Here is a 16,813-nt window from a genome sequence, read left to right as displayed (position 1 = left end):
CGGTTGGCGTTGAATTCCGTGGAGTCTGATACTTTTCGACTTGCTAGAAATGTTAAATTCCAGCTGCCCGATCAAGTTTCACGATAAGTTTCTTAAATCGTCATTCAAAAAGATGCATATACATAACAAGGATAAAACAAGATTAACGAGCCTACCGAATAATTATCAATGAAATAACTTAGAGGAATTATAACCGTGAATTATGTGGCCCTTGAAACCCAGACTCGCGCGTGATTAGATAATCGTTATTTTTACACTGCTATTTAATACGTAACTCATCCTACGAGCGTAAATCGATAATATTATTTTCGTTGTATAGTGTTACATAAAATGGTGGATAGAATTAAAAAATTTTTTCCTTTTTAAAGAAATTTTACACCGCTCAACTGTATATCTTTCAATGCATTTTTGAATGCATTAGCTGTTGAATAGATCTAAAGAAATTCAGTCCAGTTATTTAATGGCCTTCAATTGATATTGATTTATGTCACTTAGTAAATTGTGAATCGAGTAGCTATTATTATGAGAGAAGTAGGTGGGTGCTCAGATGAATAAACATGAACGGCCATTCGTTGTTGATATCTCGTTTTGACCGAGATCATCGTCGCGATAATCGAACTCGGGTAATTTACTAATTACCCTGCCTTCTGAAGTGAAACACTTCAGTAATTATCTCTATCTATCAATGATGTTTCGGTTAATTCTAATTACAGTAAAGATTATTATCCAACGAATTACATAACTTTGAATTCACGCCGATTACCCCTTACTGAGTGCAATGTCGTCTAATTTAAATGCCAATGCGATTTGAATATCAATTGAATGAAGTCTGGAAATAGGCACCTGCGATGTATAACTTATAACAACCCGCATCCAAGAGATAGTCTTTGGTGTCTGTAATTAAATCCCAGCTGTGTGCCTGAAAGAACATTAGCTTATTAACTGTTCCCTTAAATAGCATCAGTTGTCGCCTTTCACATACTGTATCATATTTATTTACGGACTGTTATTTTGTAGAAGAAAAAAAAAGTGCCACTGACTGACTGACTGGCTGACTGTAGTTTTACGTAATTTTTTATAATTGACACAACAGTCGTAGTAACAACAACCTGGCTGCACTTCTGTCCAATCAAGTCAAATGGGCGCTGTGCCAATTATCATTGAAAACAAAACACCGACAATGAGAGGCTTGTACAGCCTACGTTTGCATAACGAGAACAAAAATACAAGTTTTTCAGAGAGACTGTAGTGGGCGTAGTTTATTGTACCGTGGATCATTATCGGTTATTTTTTTTTCTTCCTTTATTTTTAAACTGCCAAAAGTCTTGAACAACTTTACATCTATAAAACTTCTAAAACTCAGACGTTTGTTTCTTTTTTTCAAATCTGCTGTTATTATTGAATAAACCGAAATTTTGTGGTCCGTTATCTCTCTACGATAAAATCTGCTGTTTGAATTGTATGAAAAACGGATTCTTGAGATGGGATATTAAGTGAGAATAAAACGTCGACAAGTTGTTGAACCTGTTTAAGTCTCATGAAAATTGATCATACAGCGATAAGAAGAAATGAGACCTGGTAACGTGAAAAGCTTAGTTAACAATTTATCGCGAGTGTTGAGTAATCGGTATCTTATATCGTATTCTTCTGTTACAGCGCCGTATTCACGTGGACGAATCTCCTGGTGGTCGTTGTCGAGCTGGACGGAAGTGAAAGCGAAGCCCTGGACTTGGTAGCTCTGGTGACAAGCGCTGTTCTTGAGGAACATCATTTAGTTGTCGGAGTAGTTGTTGTCGTCGATCCTGGCGTCGTACCAATAAACTCTCGCGGCGAGAAACAACGAATGCACCTTCGTGACGGTTTCCTTGCAGATCAATTAGACCCTATATACGTCGCGTACAATATGTGAATCTTGTATTCACGATTTCACGAACGATTTAATACGACTTTTTGTGATTTATATATATATATATATATATATATACTATACATGATATCTACTACCCAGGGAGTCAATCGACTTGAAACTATAGTTGATCAGGCAAAGGCGATGGCATAAGTAAAAGAAACACAGGTCGACCAGAAAAATTTATGACGCAGTGAATCGTGGCAATTCTCTTTGTTTTCATGAAAAAACTGAAAGGATTGGTAACTCGTGTGATGATATATCTACGTATGTATGTGTATAAGGTAAATATTAATATTTTGGTAGATGTATCGTATATCAAAGGTATTTCAAAATCGTGACAAAAGTTTTTTATACGCTTTTATAAGGCAGACATAAATCGTTGTCGTTAACGTCGTAGTCTCCCTGAAGGACACTTCGTTGGATGAAAAAGCTTTTTAATAATTCACAGCTGGTTCAGTTTTTTTTTTTTTCTCTTTTCACGGAACCAAGCTCGCACTGGGTGCTAAGGTACCAAATGATGAGAATATCGCAATGCGCATTATTTTCCTAAGCTCCATCTATCAATTAGCCAATCATATGTCGCTGTACTTTGTCATCGCCTATTTTCAGAATTCCATTTTATCAAGTTTCAGCGCACTAACAAAACTAAACGTTGAAACCTCGAACGCATTTATAAGATTATTGTCGTTACTGAAATTTCAAGTCTTTGGTCACAGTGACGAAGCTTTAGCGTCGAATTGAATCCGTAATAATTCGATTCGAAGACTCAATTTCGTATATTATTATATTTAAATTAATTCTCACAATTGAGACTCTGATTATTCAATCAGTATAAAGATAATTGTAAGAGAAAATGATATCGCATTTTCTAATATCAAAAAAATCTACAAATTTAACGACTCTTGATTTGCGCGTTAATTTACAATTCGATATTTATGAAGGAAGCGTGTTTCCCTTGAGAAAGCTTTATCTCAAATTGCACACAACTAGTAAGTTAATTGAAATACGTGATCGACCAAGCAGGATAGGTATTTATTCTCAAAAACCTTGATTCTCTCGATTGGAATATCGTTTGGTGTTTCAATGCTATAACGCACTACCGTCATTTTATTATTATTATTATTATTATTTTTTTTTTGTCTAATCGTTTAGTTTTAGAATTTATACTACTAGGACTTACGCAGAATTTAAAGAGCAGCTCATTTTATCACTTATCAACTACTTTATAATCTGTTATATAATCTTTCTTTACTGTGGCTGAGAAAGATATATAGTCGCAGTATTTGCCTTTTGTAATAGACTTAAAACAATAGCAATTGTATTACACCGACGGTTCAGGCTCGCTTTATTAGCTCACATTGTCGTCGTAGCAAACATTGAAGTTGATGTGTTTTCTATTTTATATATAATTATATACCATTATAAATATGTATATGAAGAATCGCACAAAAAATGCGCACGAATATTTACAAATATTTAAATATGTAAAAGGAAAACACATAAAAATTGGAAGACAAATGAACGTTTTATTCAGTGAAAAATAAAAATTCACACGGACAAAAACCCTAGATAAAAAATTTTATTTAACGAAAGCTCAAATCTAAAGTATACGCATGCCGTATCTTCTACAATAAATGCGTACTTGTTTTCAAAAATTTTCATTTCTACTTTTATTTTGGGACTCTATTGGAATGTATATTTGTTAATAGTTTTATAGTTTTATATTTTATGTTTATTTTTATTAACACATACCTTACATGAGTACCAATATATTATTGTCGTTTCGTTAGTGCAATATACGTATACATATACATGAATACAAACATACATACCTATATACATAATAATATAAAATATCTGTGTAAAATCTTGAAATTCGACGTGACAGATATTTTTTTTTTTTGTACATAGAAAATGATAGGAATGATGAGCCAAAAGAAGTAGAAGGGTGTGTAACAAAACGATTGAGCTTAAAAATTTTTTCAAAAATATCACGCCAATTGTTTGTTATAGTCTAGGATCGCTCTATGCTGTTAAGATTTTTTAGGGTTACTAGAGTGACCGGAGAACGACTAGAGGAAGGGATCTGTTTGTGACAATTTTAAGATTAAAACGTGCCATTTCATCTCGTCTCATCTCCATCTCGTTTGCACTTGTTCGTCAAGTGCTTTATAGAAACTACCTTACTACCCCATAGTGAGAGAATACATGAGGAATTTGGTTGTGTTATGTATAAATGTTGATACTAGTTAGTAGTTTAACTCGTTAGGGTATACTTGTACTACGTCATCATAGTTTTCCGATATCCTTAGTAGGCAATTCTCTTTATTACCCTAAAATCCAAAGTCCTTAATTCCTATTTTCTACCCGTTTTATCTTTCCTCACTTTTCCAATACCCATCCATCCCACCCTTAACACTGTGTATATAAAGCACAACAACCGCGCGTTAAAGTTAAGTATATATAATATAATTTTTAAGTTTACGTAAAAAAAAAAAAAAAAAATCAATAATAATATGATAATAATATGAGTTATTATTATCATTATTATATGTTGCGTAGCGTTATTATCTTCAATAATTAATGTTCACTCGTTCATCACTTTCTTCCCCATTATTCCCTCTCCATTAAATCATAAAAATCCCATTGATGTATCTATTAAATACATTATATACGAAAAGATAACAGATTGAGGCCGTTAAAATTTTGCGGCTCGTAGTGTTTTCTATAATAATGAGATAGATCATATACATATATACATAGAATTATAGCTAAATCTCCAATTCCCAAACCCAAACTCTTTAAATTTACATCCAAGTAACACACAATTTGTAATCGACATTGTATTACATACGAAGTACATTAGTAAATACATGAATGCATATAGCAGCCAATCATCAATAAACGTAATTGTACATTTTTATACCGCGTTAGGTATATTATTTTATTTCTAGCTTGTCACATTATCCCTAAACGATTATTGTCCAGCGGGTCATTGGCATTGTTCCAATGAAATTTGTTTTCTGGGGGAAAAAAACGGCACGATATTTATTTATTTACTGTTATTTACACTTCATCATAATTTCCCACAACTATAAATTAAAAAAAAAAAAAAAAAAAAATTAACACCGGAAACTGCACGTAGGCACCATGCGTTGTTCTTGACGCTGTGAACGCGTGGTGTGCACGTGGTTGTAGTAATATAGTATTCGTCACGGTAATCCGTGTACAATATGCATACATATCATGTATACGTATTTAGGTAAGGCTTTGAACATGGTCACAAACGTATATTCAATACGTACTTCATTTTTTTTTTTTTTTTTTCTTATCTCACTTTTTTTCCCGTTATAGAATATACACTGTGATGTATTTGCTGCGTCACTTGAAGTGAGGCTGAAATGGGATATCCGCGTCAGCACGATACTAGAGAACCGGAAATTTGACTCTCGATTTCCAGACTCCTCCCGGGCGTTATCGAGTCTCCGGGGATTTTTGAAAAGCACGCCTCGCGTTGTTCGCTCGACGAGTTAAACAGACGCGATCTACGAGGCGAGAGACGTTCGCCCGGCTTGTTAGCGGTGTTTATATCTTGCATAAGTATGTAAATGCTTGCAGCCGTGTAAATATCTGCACGCACGCATGCCTGCACAATCAGACGGTTAAAAATTATTCGCGATGCCGATTGCTCCACGGGGGAAAAAAACATCACGCTGGTATTCATTCGTGAATTAAAAAAGTTGTGCGTCGTTTAATCGTGGTTTCTTGTATATACTTATGTACATACATACGGTATGATATTGTACATACATACATACATATACATATGCGGTGTCGTTTTACGCCGCATCTAAGTCTCCGACGACGTTTTTTATTTCCAGTAGGTATAAAAATTTACAGTTCGGTATCGACACGTTGCTCAGTCTGTGCCGGCGGTAGCAGCTAGCAGCACATAAAGATCAACGGTGTAACAACCGCTAGGCAATCTCACTGGAATACGGGTGGTAAAATTTTAACATGGCAACGCGGCTGCATTTCATTCGTAAACTATCGTGTGCTTCGTGTATATAAAATCTGTTTGGTGCATGCGATAAATTGTTTGCGAACCGTACGGTGATCTATTTCTTCGGTTAACTTTTCCTCACTTCCCGTCCTTCTCCCCCCATCGCGAAGCCTTGAACTCGACCGTGAAAAATTGGAGGGAAAAACAGTGGTTAAAAGCAGAACGAAAATAAGAACGGATAAAGTGGTGACATAACCGCGACGGACAGACACGTCGAGGTAACGTCGTCTCTGTAATAATTACATACGTAAAACTGGGCTTTTCGTTCCCGAACAAAAATAAAGAATTTATTTATAACCTATCGCTACACCGCTCGTTCACCGGACTCTCGTCTGATGTGTAAACCATACGTAGAGAAATTTGTGCATGTAGTTGGGAGAGTTATGCCGTTTGTTTTCTCACGAGTTTAGTGTAGGTATGCACGATATAACGTAACATAAAATGTATCGGACCGTGAGCGTGATGATAATGATACACACGTGCCTGAGAAAATATGAAATACGTACGAGCCTGAAGTTAGTAACGTTACCGTATCGAATCGTTGAAAAAAAAATTACCATTTTGCACCTTGTTAGAATAACTCGAAAAGTTGAATTTTCAAAATCTGAGTTTGTTCGTGCTTTATTAACGGTTTCCTGAATTTCCGGTTATACTTTAAAGTTTCAAAATAACTAGGTTTTCTAAAGTTGCATTACTACAATGACGTTACAAACTTCAGCCTGATAAGAATACGTTATAAATTACATACAAGGGTTGTGAAGGAATCGTTCATTACTTCTTTCTACCTTTTTAAACAGGGAAACAACGCGAGAAGTTTCGAGGTCTTTCTTCACGAACCTCAGACGCGGGCCAAGAACGACGAGGAGATGTTCCTGGCCGGCCGGGCCCTGAGGAAGCCTTGAGGAACGACAGAGAGACAAAGAGAGAGAGAAAGAGAGAGAGAGACGTCATTACGAGTAGCGTCGAGGCGTTGAAGCGGCGCTCCGTTCCTCTCGACGGAGTCAAAGGACTCGTCCATCAGACACCGCATATAATACTGACAATAGGCAAGCGCCGTCTCTTGCGGCATCGCTAGTGTGACCCGCGGCGTCGAAGCGTTCGGGTGAAAGTCCGGTACCGGGTTTAACCGTACCGAGGCCGGAGTCAGAGGTACGTACCAACGCACACTTATCGTTACACACAAACCCTAGAAACACAGGCCTAATTTCGTTTCGTCCTTTTTGCCAAGGCTGCACGGATACTGCTTGGCAAACTTCAATATCGAGGCGGGTAAATAAATACAAATTACTTGAAGAGCGCCTGATCGCGATTCGACGATTCGAATGTCGCGAGGTTCGTCATCCCGCTGATCAAACTTCTTTATATCTCTTGTCTTACGTTATGTTTTTTTTAGATATGTTGTACGATGGTGCGTATTTACACTGCACATGTGTCGTGATGTTGTCATGATATTGGGAGAGAGGACCGCGTGGCGAATTGCTAATTCTGACCGAGGTGTGTTGTGAGAGATGTGTGTCTATAGCTGTGATAAAACCATGCGGATAACAGACAGACTCCCGCCAAGAATCTAAACTCCGCAGGAATTCCGGGAACGCGAGCATCGATTGCCGCGGCAATGGCATGGGGGAAAAAACGTGGAAGAAGGGAAACGTTGATTTTACTTAGATGATTGTAGGTAAAACCATCAAGTCACGACGTGTTATTCGTAACGATTTGCCAATATCGGGACGTATAAGTTGTTGATTGAAATTTTGTCGTGTGTGGAGGCTACAGAAATCTAGAGGTTCTGGCGTTCGTTTTTCTGTTGGATTTTTTTTCCGTTTCTACGTGAGGCAAGTTCTTATCAACTAATCGATTAGTTGCTTTAAATATAAAGAAAAATAACATAGAGAATATGGAAAAAAAAATCAGGTTCATGTAGTTTTTGCAGCGAATTAAAGCAAACTTACAACACTGCATTATATAGTATAATTATGAAAACGGAGATATAAGGAAATATATTCTTTGCAGAATAATTGGAATTACTATTCTGGGTTGATTTGAAGAAAACTCGTAACTTTAAAATATAATCATACATATACACACTATTTACACGGCTGTCGCGAAAAACTGGGAAGATTAAAAAAATTTCATACAAAATTCGCGCATATCTCGGCACGTGTATCGCATTTATATATCAGGCATCGTAATGCCTATGCAAATTCTACACATGAAAATAGATGGAGATTTTTGAATCTTAATATAGTATCCGTCGTATGCTAAGTTTGCCAATTGGCAAACGGGAGCAGCTACTATACCTGTAAAGATGACGCGGCGTTAACTGGTTTCTATGAAAGATGCTTAAAAAAATTTTACCGCCAGGATACAACTGATGAAAGTATTCAATTAACACAAAAACTTGTATATTTCCATGCTCAACAATAATTTAATTCACGTATCAACGAATCTCGCGGAAGTCTAGAAGGAAAAGAGTTTTAGTTCTAACTAGCTGAAAATCGAAGGCACGTGCGCTCCTTTATATTTACATACTTGGTAACGAAATTGCTATCGCTTTTCTAACCACAGATTGTGTAAATACAGGAAACCAGTAACGACGAGAACTGTACTGCAGCCAGATAAAGTCAATCGAAGCTTTGCTATATAAACATGCATGTAGAGCCAAATAATGTCCCGTTCAATTTGATTTCCCACTTACAATAATTAATACACGTATACATGAAGTATACTTTAATACATGTATATGCGTACCGTTCGATTCTTTGGACCGGAGTAGATTCATTGGTGTCAATTGTTGCTGTACAGTGTAAAGAGAGAAAGAGATATAGAGAGATACGCGATGATCGTGATGTAACTTATTTAGTCGACGGCGACGTCTGTTATAACAACAGACCGGTATTATAATAGTGGCTATGCGTGTCATGCAATTCGATTTAATCCTCGATGCCAAATGGGTACATATGCATATTATTACACACACGCCTCCTTCGTTACCATTCCGGTCGACGTTATATCCAAGAAATCTACTACTGCCTACCTACGATGCAGACACAAAATTCTCAAATCATATTAATCGAACATCTGCAAAGGTTCAAATTTATAGGCGTAAGGTGTTTACTTTTTTCTTTTCTTTTTGTTTTTACAGATATTCGTTCAATCCACGTTTTTTGTCCTGATATCTGATTTCCATTCGGCGTTTTTTTTTTTAAATCCAACTTGTGTGCTTACGCACATGCATACACACATACTCACATATATGTATATATTAACTCAATTTAAAACTCCGGACTGACGTGTTCGTCACGCGCTTTCAAGTATATACAATAAGACGCACTCGATATCTCTCACCGTAATATATTCTTTAACGGAATATCGAATGTCGCCTCCGCCTCGATCCATTACTTCGTCTGCGTTGGTCGGACAACAAACAGAAGTGCGAACACACGTTATATCCATTATTGCACGGTTCTCTCACGCGCGGAAAGATATTATTATTGCGTAGATATTGTTATTAACAATACACGTATAGTTATTCGTTAACACGTACTAAAACAGTTGCCACGACGACTTGAGAATTAGTTAAATCGCACTTGTTGAAAATACTGGGAATCGGGGAATTTCACACTTTGAGTCTGTTCTCGATATTCTCTTCTATTCTTCTCTTACGTACTTATCGTGGACGATTCTAGCGCAATAATTATTAAATTCCCATACATAATCACGCATATGTTCTCCATCTTTGTAATATGTGTGTATTGCATTCACGCAAACGTGGTCGCTACAAATAATTCCAAGAGTTAGTCAACCGCGTAGAATACGTAGACAATACGTATAGAAGCATTCTTCGAGGAGACACATTCCTTTCTCCCACTAAAACGTTTTTTTTTTCTTTTTCTTCCCTCTTCTCTCACTACAGTACATAATTCTCTTCTGTCATACATGACGCGATACATATGCGGGCCTCATAGTTTATTATATTACATACAAATAGCTCTGCTGCTCCGCATATATATTCACGTTCTTACAACACAACTATACCGGGACAATCTCTTGAAACTTGAAAATCAACTGCGCATGCCCCTAATAATTCAATCTCATTGGTCGGCTAAATCTTCCCGCGGCGATATTTTTGTTTGCGATGCAGGTGGGCCAACCTACGCAAAATATGTACGTTTGAATTTTCAAAGAGCATAAGTCTTAAATTGCGACCGTTCTTTGAAGAATCAACTTTCCGACCCGATAACAAATTCTTCACAAACCTTTCCGAGTCACTGACTCACTTATTTGAGATTCTAACCTCGATAATTTATATTTTCAACTACATCGCCGGTAGAAACGGTTTGACAGATGAAACTCGGGATGGCCAGCCTGCACAAACAGACGATTAAGACTCGCGCATGCGCAGTTGATTTTCAAATTTCAAGAGATGGTCTGGCCAAATTTTGTCGAGAAAATTCATTTGCATAGATCCAAAATTACACAGGTTGACGTTTATGTGTATAAATTGATTTATATTGATTATAATCACGCTTGAGGAAATCTAATTACACGAACATAGGTGTGTATCACGAACACCGGTTCGACACCGTGACTGTACAGATCAAATATTATTTAACACCACGCGGCTATATATATATACGTAGTTTATAATCGTGGTTTAAGCGTGGCGCATGACGGATCGTTAAATTATCGCTTTCGCTTAATTTTCGTATTCTAATCGTGCATCGGCGATGCGATAGTATAAAACACGTACTTATATGCGGACGGGTAACTTTTGCATACCCCGGCGAGTAAAATACCGCTTACCTTTGCGTAAGTGTTGGTAATTATTATTGCAGAGTCGCAACACAAACGTGAGATATTTTCGCGAAATAGACAGGCACACACTTAACGCGTATCGTATGTATAACGACACACGGAGTATCGATTGGGAATGTAAAAGAAAGAAAGAAAGATCGAGAGAAGAAAAAAATCGACCATCGAGAAAAGGAGAATAAAAAAAACAAACTCGCTATGGTAATTCGACTGTACGTGAAGCAAAAAAATATTTTGCAATTCGACCTCTACATCCACATACATACCTATATAATATCTGTGTTCCTATTTCGCCTGTGGGGAACAATCTTGTGTATCTATATTATAGTATATATACGTATATAAATAATAGATGTAACGTTTTGCTACGTGAAAGTTGAATTTGGCTCAATGAGAGGCAAACTACTGTATGTATATATATATATATATATATATATATATATATATATGTGTATATATGTTTATACATAGCTATTAAATAATGGAATATCTATTTGAATCGTAGACATATGATACGTGGTGAATTTTAAAATCGACGGATAAAAAAAATTCTTGCTTCAAGTTCATTTGTCGTACAGCATGCTGAGAGAAATATGAAAATGCTGAAGTATCGTGTACATAATTATTGAAATTATTTCATTTACTTTTAACTTTACTTTTATACGTCGTCGTCGGGGTATAATTTTAATTGTCCCAGTACACCTAGAAAATTTAAATACACTGTGTGTATATTGTAATATATGACACATGTAGTTACTTACGCTGCAGTTCAGCAGTCGATTCCGATTACACAGTTACAAGTATGCACGATGGATGGATCGCATACGTATTTGAATCGCGGTTAGACCGATGTGCATAATGGCGTGCATATAAGTTGGCTACGTAACTTGAGAAGAATATTATTATACATACTGATAACTGCAGCATACTCAGGCGCTTCACCGAGGTTCAAGTTTATTTTCGATCGTTATAACATGTAATATGTATGTGACGTACCGTAATACATATTGTTCGGATAAGTATTCTTTGAACGTGCGCACGGGGAAATGGGAACCGGATCAATTGCTGCGCGTATTCGATACACATACTTTATGTGTTATACCTATTATTTCTTCGATAAAAAGGATAATCGGTCGCAGAGGTGTAAGTGCAAACCTGAAGGGGGGGGGGGGTTTAAAGTTTGGGCTGTCTAAAAACATATCTATATTTATGAGTTTTTTTTTTTTTTAAAGAAATTGGGAGCACTTGGAGCAATTTGAGTTCGAGGGCTTTATTATTTATAGTTTCAAGAACATTCTGAAAATTTTTCATCGAAATTAATAACAAGATTTTTCATTTTCTTTAAAAAAAAAAATCCTAAATATAGGTATGATTTTAGATCGTCCAAGCTGTATCCTCCCTCTTCCCCCTTAATATACTACGATATAATACCCTGCGGCATAATAATGAGAAGTAGAATTTTCTACTACTCACGTTATGTACGGTGATCGATTTTGCATCGTTCATCGGCTAATTATTGTAGCGTGAATCGTGATATGTACGATTATTCTGGATGACATGACGTGAGATGACGATTTTGTTACTGTAACAAGTACGATAGTTGCGTGCAGAGTGACGTCAGTGAGTAAAATTGTCACGTGATTGTTGTAGTCTCGAGTGTAAACCATATTTTGAGTTTGAAATTTTGTCCGGCCATATTGGATCCGCCATCTTTAATTTTTTATATCCAGATTCCGCTTTTTAATCACTGACCCCAAAAACCTTAGAATACTATCTTGTTATAAATGTTGAACAAAGTTTTTTCTACACCAGAGGCGCTAGAGCTGCTGATATCAGATTTTTCAAATTCAAGCAGGGAAATACGATACAAGCAGCAACAAACGGGCGCCATGAACCTGACATTCTGCGTTGCAATAACCAAAAAAGGATCGACGACAGCGCAAAATGGTTAGGCGTACCTCGTTTTTCGCAGTTCCAACAACATTCAAACAGTATTTTCACCGACACCCGTTTTACTCAATTTTTCTAGTCACTGTAAGAAACGAAATTTTTCTCAGGGTGTATCTAGGCTCCTAGCTAGCGATTCGCTCGCCATGCGCCACGTTACATTTTATACGTTCGAAAAGGAGGGTGTAGCTCCGTGCATGGTGGGGGTCGGCTTTGACCGGTCGCCGGGCGTCTCGCCGGTCAGTGTGCTAAGCAAGCACAGGTAGAGAAGAGGAGGAAAAGGCTTCCTTTGCTCGCCGGATCGCGATCGCCGAGTAGAGCGTCGCTTTGTCGTCGTCAAGCCGTTTACAAAGTCCGACTCCTCCGCTAGCTCGTCGTCGTCGACGTCGCTTCGCGTCGGCTATCCGACGGACCGATTCGGCCGCGTCGCGCAAACCTCGGTTTTTCCACCGGACTGCCGCAACCTCCGGAGAATAAATAATCTCGCCGCAAAACAACGCCGAGGGCATCGCCGTCCGTCTGTGAAGGTAAGAAAATTGCATCTCCCATCAACCGTGACGATACTCGCCGTCGTTTATCGATACCCAAGCTCTGCAACGACGCTTTTAACCGTCGGGTTAGGAAATCGCGGTTCGGTGTTTTTGCTTCTTTTAAACCGACGCTCCTTTCCTCTGGATACACGTAACGTGTCATTGTTCAGTCTTATTCGTGACGTTCGACGGATCTTGATCCAAGATCATTGAGGATTTACGGTTTTACGTACTCGTGACCCGATTCAAGTGTTTCCTTCGCTTCTCGACGAGGTATTGACAAAATGAAACGCTCAAATCATCCGTGCGACAATTATCTAATTGGGTATGTTTAACAGGTATCTGTTTCGCACGCTCAAAATATTATACTTTTACTTTCTTCGTTCGTTTGCAGAGTGTAAAATGCGGACAACGCTGTCCTGTCTATGTGTGTTTCTGTGTGTGATTCTGACATTCCGAAAGTTGAGAACGCAGTTCCGACCTGACCCGACACATCGAAAGTACAGTGCAGACTACACTTATATACTTACATGTACAGGAAGCATTAGAAATGAGAAGATATACGTATTACACGTATATACATCAATAAGCTTACGTTTATAATCGTCGATCATATGATCCGCACTCCGTAAGATTTACCGTACGAACAGCCGTATTTATCATTTGCCATTTCTTAGTTGAACCGTTCGTTGTTGCCTCGTCGCCATTTGAAGAAAGGGACGCTTGGCGCAAGAACGGAGCTCGAAGTCAGCACCTAACGTCGTCGCAACGAAACGTTGGAAAGAAAACAAAAAATCATGATTATCTTAGTCTTGCAACGATTTTTAAGAAAGTAAGATTTCGATATGTACACTGAGCAAAATTTCATTTGTTACAGTTACTAGAAAAATTTAGTAAAACGGGTATCGTTAAAAAAACTATTGAATATAGTTGCCAGTTTTTTTTCTTCCCCTTTCTTCTCTCTCTCTCTCTCTCTTTCTCTCCTTCCAACGCGGTTGTAAATCCGCGTAACGCGACGCCGTTTCCACGTGTTTAAACGGAAACGAAAGCAACGACGACGAAGACTGTTTTCTGTTTAGTATGTATTATCGATTGACACTCCCTACCAACCTACACCCCGTGTTTAGAGGCCACCCTAGTAATGCCGGCTTATTGTTGGTTGCCAGCTGACGTCTCGTCGCCTGGAATAACGTACGCGACCCTGGCCTCCGTTCCCTGGGTTCCACTACGACCGCTACTACGTACTACTACTAATAATGGGTGCGAACCACCTCTTGATCCGATACAATCCTTTTCCCATGCGTTATTCATGCAAAACGTATCAACGCCTTTCACGAATTACAGGCAATGCCTGCGACTCGTTGTTGGTTCAACGATTCAAATTTCGATTGTTATTCCCTCCTTGCCCGTGAATTATTTTTTCGCTCGATGTTTCGATAAAAATAAAAAAAGTTACCGTCCCGCGTATGAATGTCGGTGAATTGTTACCGGGATTCTTCGTTTACATGAAAAAATAACGGATAGTATATTGGAATTTTTTGGTTGTCCAAATTTTCGCGAAAAATTGAAATATAAAAATTGAATGCTTCGTTATATCCTTTCAAATATTATTATGCAACAGTTTTTGCTATACCTGATAACAATTGTTTGTATTTGAGAAAAAAATTTCCAGTTTACAATAGTGAAGTAGACTTTGAAATAAATTAAACGTCATTTGCAACGGTAGATTAAATTTCTTTTATGTTCGATGTTTCGAATTTTATGTTTATTTTATTTATTGCACTGATAGAAAAATTGTCGGGAGAATTGAAAAGATTTTTGACTGGAAGATTTTTAAGAAACGGGCAATTTTATCACAAAAAACTAACTATATACATATAACACACAATACAAACAAATGTACAGTCATGTGACTTGTAAAAAATTCACAAGTACGGCATTATCTATCCTGTAATAATATCTATCTTTTTAGATTCCCGAATCGTGTCGTTTGCTCGTTATTTTTTGTAAAAAAAGTGATAGCTCATCGTTTAAGTAGAATCAAAAGTTATTTTATTTCTCATCTTTTTGCTATTACAATCGTAGAAGAAAAAAGAAATATTTATCTGACACGCTGTTTGTATTTTCATACGTATGCCCACGCATGCAGAGAATTCATTTTTAACGACGTATAATTGGTCTTTAATTCTTTCTAACGTATGTTTTTCTGTTTTTTTTTTCCCTCCATCTTTTTAATAACCACTAATAATAGCCTCCTCAGCAGCTTTTACTCTCGTCCGCAGCACACACATCTGTCTTTGACAAAAATTCGTACGTGCATAATTACCATAGTCTTTCACTCAACCCGCGATCGTCATATTTTGACGGAATTTTCATTTTTTTTTTTTTTCACACAAGCTGCAGAAAACCGAACAACTCTGCGGGCGAAAACCAATAATCGTATAATATACCCATGTAGGATATACAGATGTGTTTAATACGTTTGCCTGTAATCAATTTCGCAGATAAGTATTATACGCAAAAGTAGCAAAAAATAAATAAAATAAAAAATAATTAAAAACAAATGAATCTACGTGCGTGCCTTGGTATGCTCTCTAGGTTTTCATGCGTCTCGATATGTGTGTAAAATGAAATGTCTAGGAACGCACATGTCTGTTATATTATACACTGGATTGCATAAAAAAATCGCATATCGTTTTTTTTTTTTTTTTTTTTCTTTCAGAATTCAAATCGAAAAAAGAATGCTGTCCGAGTTTGAGCTCTTAATATTAATATTCAAAGGTGAATCATCGGGATTTTATATTTCTCGTTCGAATACTTTGGGATTTATAATAATAATAATAACAACAATTTAATATTGTAGTAATAATATTATTTTTTATTTTAACTTTGGAATTTTATAACTCGTCAACGCATTTAGCGTACCGTTGAGACCAGAACGTTTTTTTATAGGGAATTTAACGCACTAAAAAAAAAGTTATGCCATCGTTTTGTGATAAATCTACTCTTTTAAAAGTTATTTAAGGTCAAAGGTCAACAAAGGACCTTGAATAACTTTTGAAATTGACTGATGACGATTCATAAAATTCCAAAGTAAAAAAAAAAAAAAAATGTTTCTTTTCACGTTATTCAATTGAAAAATAGAAAATTACGATGACGCAACTCTAAATGTTATTACTAACAACTCGAACTTGGGACATTTGGAAAAATATCTACGACTTGAATCTTGGGGGAATAAAAAAAAAACGGTCGATTTTTTTGACACAGTCTAATAATATACAACACGTATTGTTGTCGGGGAAAAAATATTCCAGTCTGCTTGATTAAGACCGACGTATGTGTAGAATATTATTTTCTTGGAAATAATTTTTTTTCTTCTTCTTCCCTTCTTTTTCCCAGTCTGTATATAATCGACGTATCGTCTCTCCGTTGCATTGTATTACACGGTAACGTTTTACGTCTTACACACAGTTTATTATATTATACACGAAGGTAGTAATAAAAGAAACGACGACGTTTGAAAAAATACAGATCGATGTGCGAAGGTGAGAA

General features: G+C 36.9%; 2 protein-coding genes across 12 annotated transcripts in view; both read left to right on the top strand.

Annotated features, from left to right (window-relative positions):
• Positions 1–4,832, top strand: part of LOC124174596 (disco-interacting protein 2) — a 43,647-nt gene extending 38,815 nt beyond the window's left edge. For all 8 annotated transcript variants that reach the window (XM_046553834.1, XM_046553833.1, XM_046553832.1 and 5 more), the window contains one exon: positions 1,657–4,832. In XM_046553834.1, the coding sequence (XP_046409790.1) occupies positions 1,657–1,909 (253 nt within the window). In that variant the 3' untranslated portion in view covers positions 1,910–4,832. The remainder of the gene's footprint in view (positions 1–1,656) is intronic.
• Positions 4,833–5,867: 1,035 nt separating this feature from the next.
• Positions 5,868–16,813, top strand: part of LOC124174602 (band 3 anion transport protein) — a 57,635-nt gene continuing 46,689 nt past the window's right edge. For 3 of the 4 annotated variants that reach the window (XM_046553852.1, XM_046553849.1, XM_046553848.1), the window contains exons 1-2: positions 5,868–6,387; positions 6,770–7,121. The gene's annotated coding sequence lies outside the window, so the exon portion shown is untranslated. The remainder of the gene's footprint in view (positions 6,388–6,769; positions 7,122–16,813) is intronic. The other variant, XM_046553850.1, reaches the window with a different exon arrangement.

The sequence above is a fragment of the Neodiprion fabricii genome, chromosome 2, assembly GCF_021155785.1.
Source record: "Neodiprion fabricii isolate iyNeoFabr1 chromosome 2, iyNeoFabr1.1, whole genome shotgun sequence".
Lineage (NCBI taxonomy): Eukaryota > Metazoa > Arthropoda > Insecta > Hymenoptera > Diprionidae > Neodiprion > Neodiprion fabricii.
This window is presented reverse-complemented; position numbering and strand designations above follow the sequence as displayed.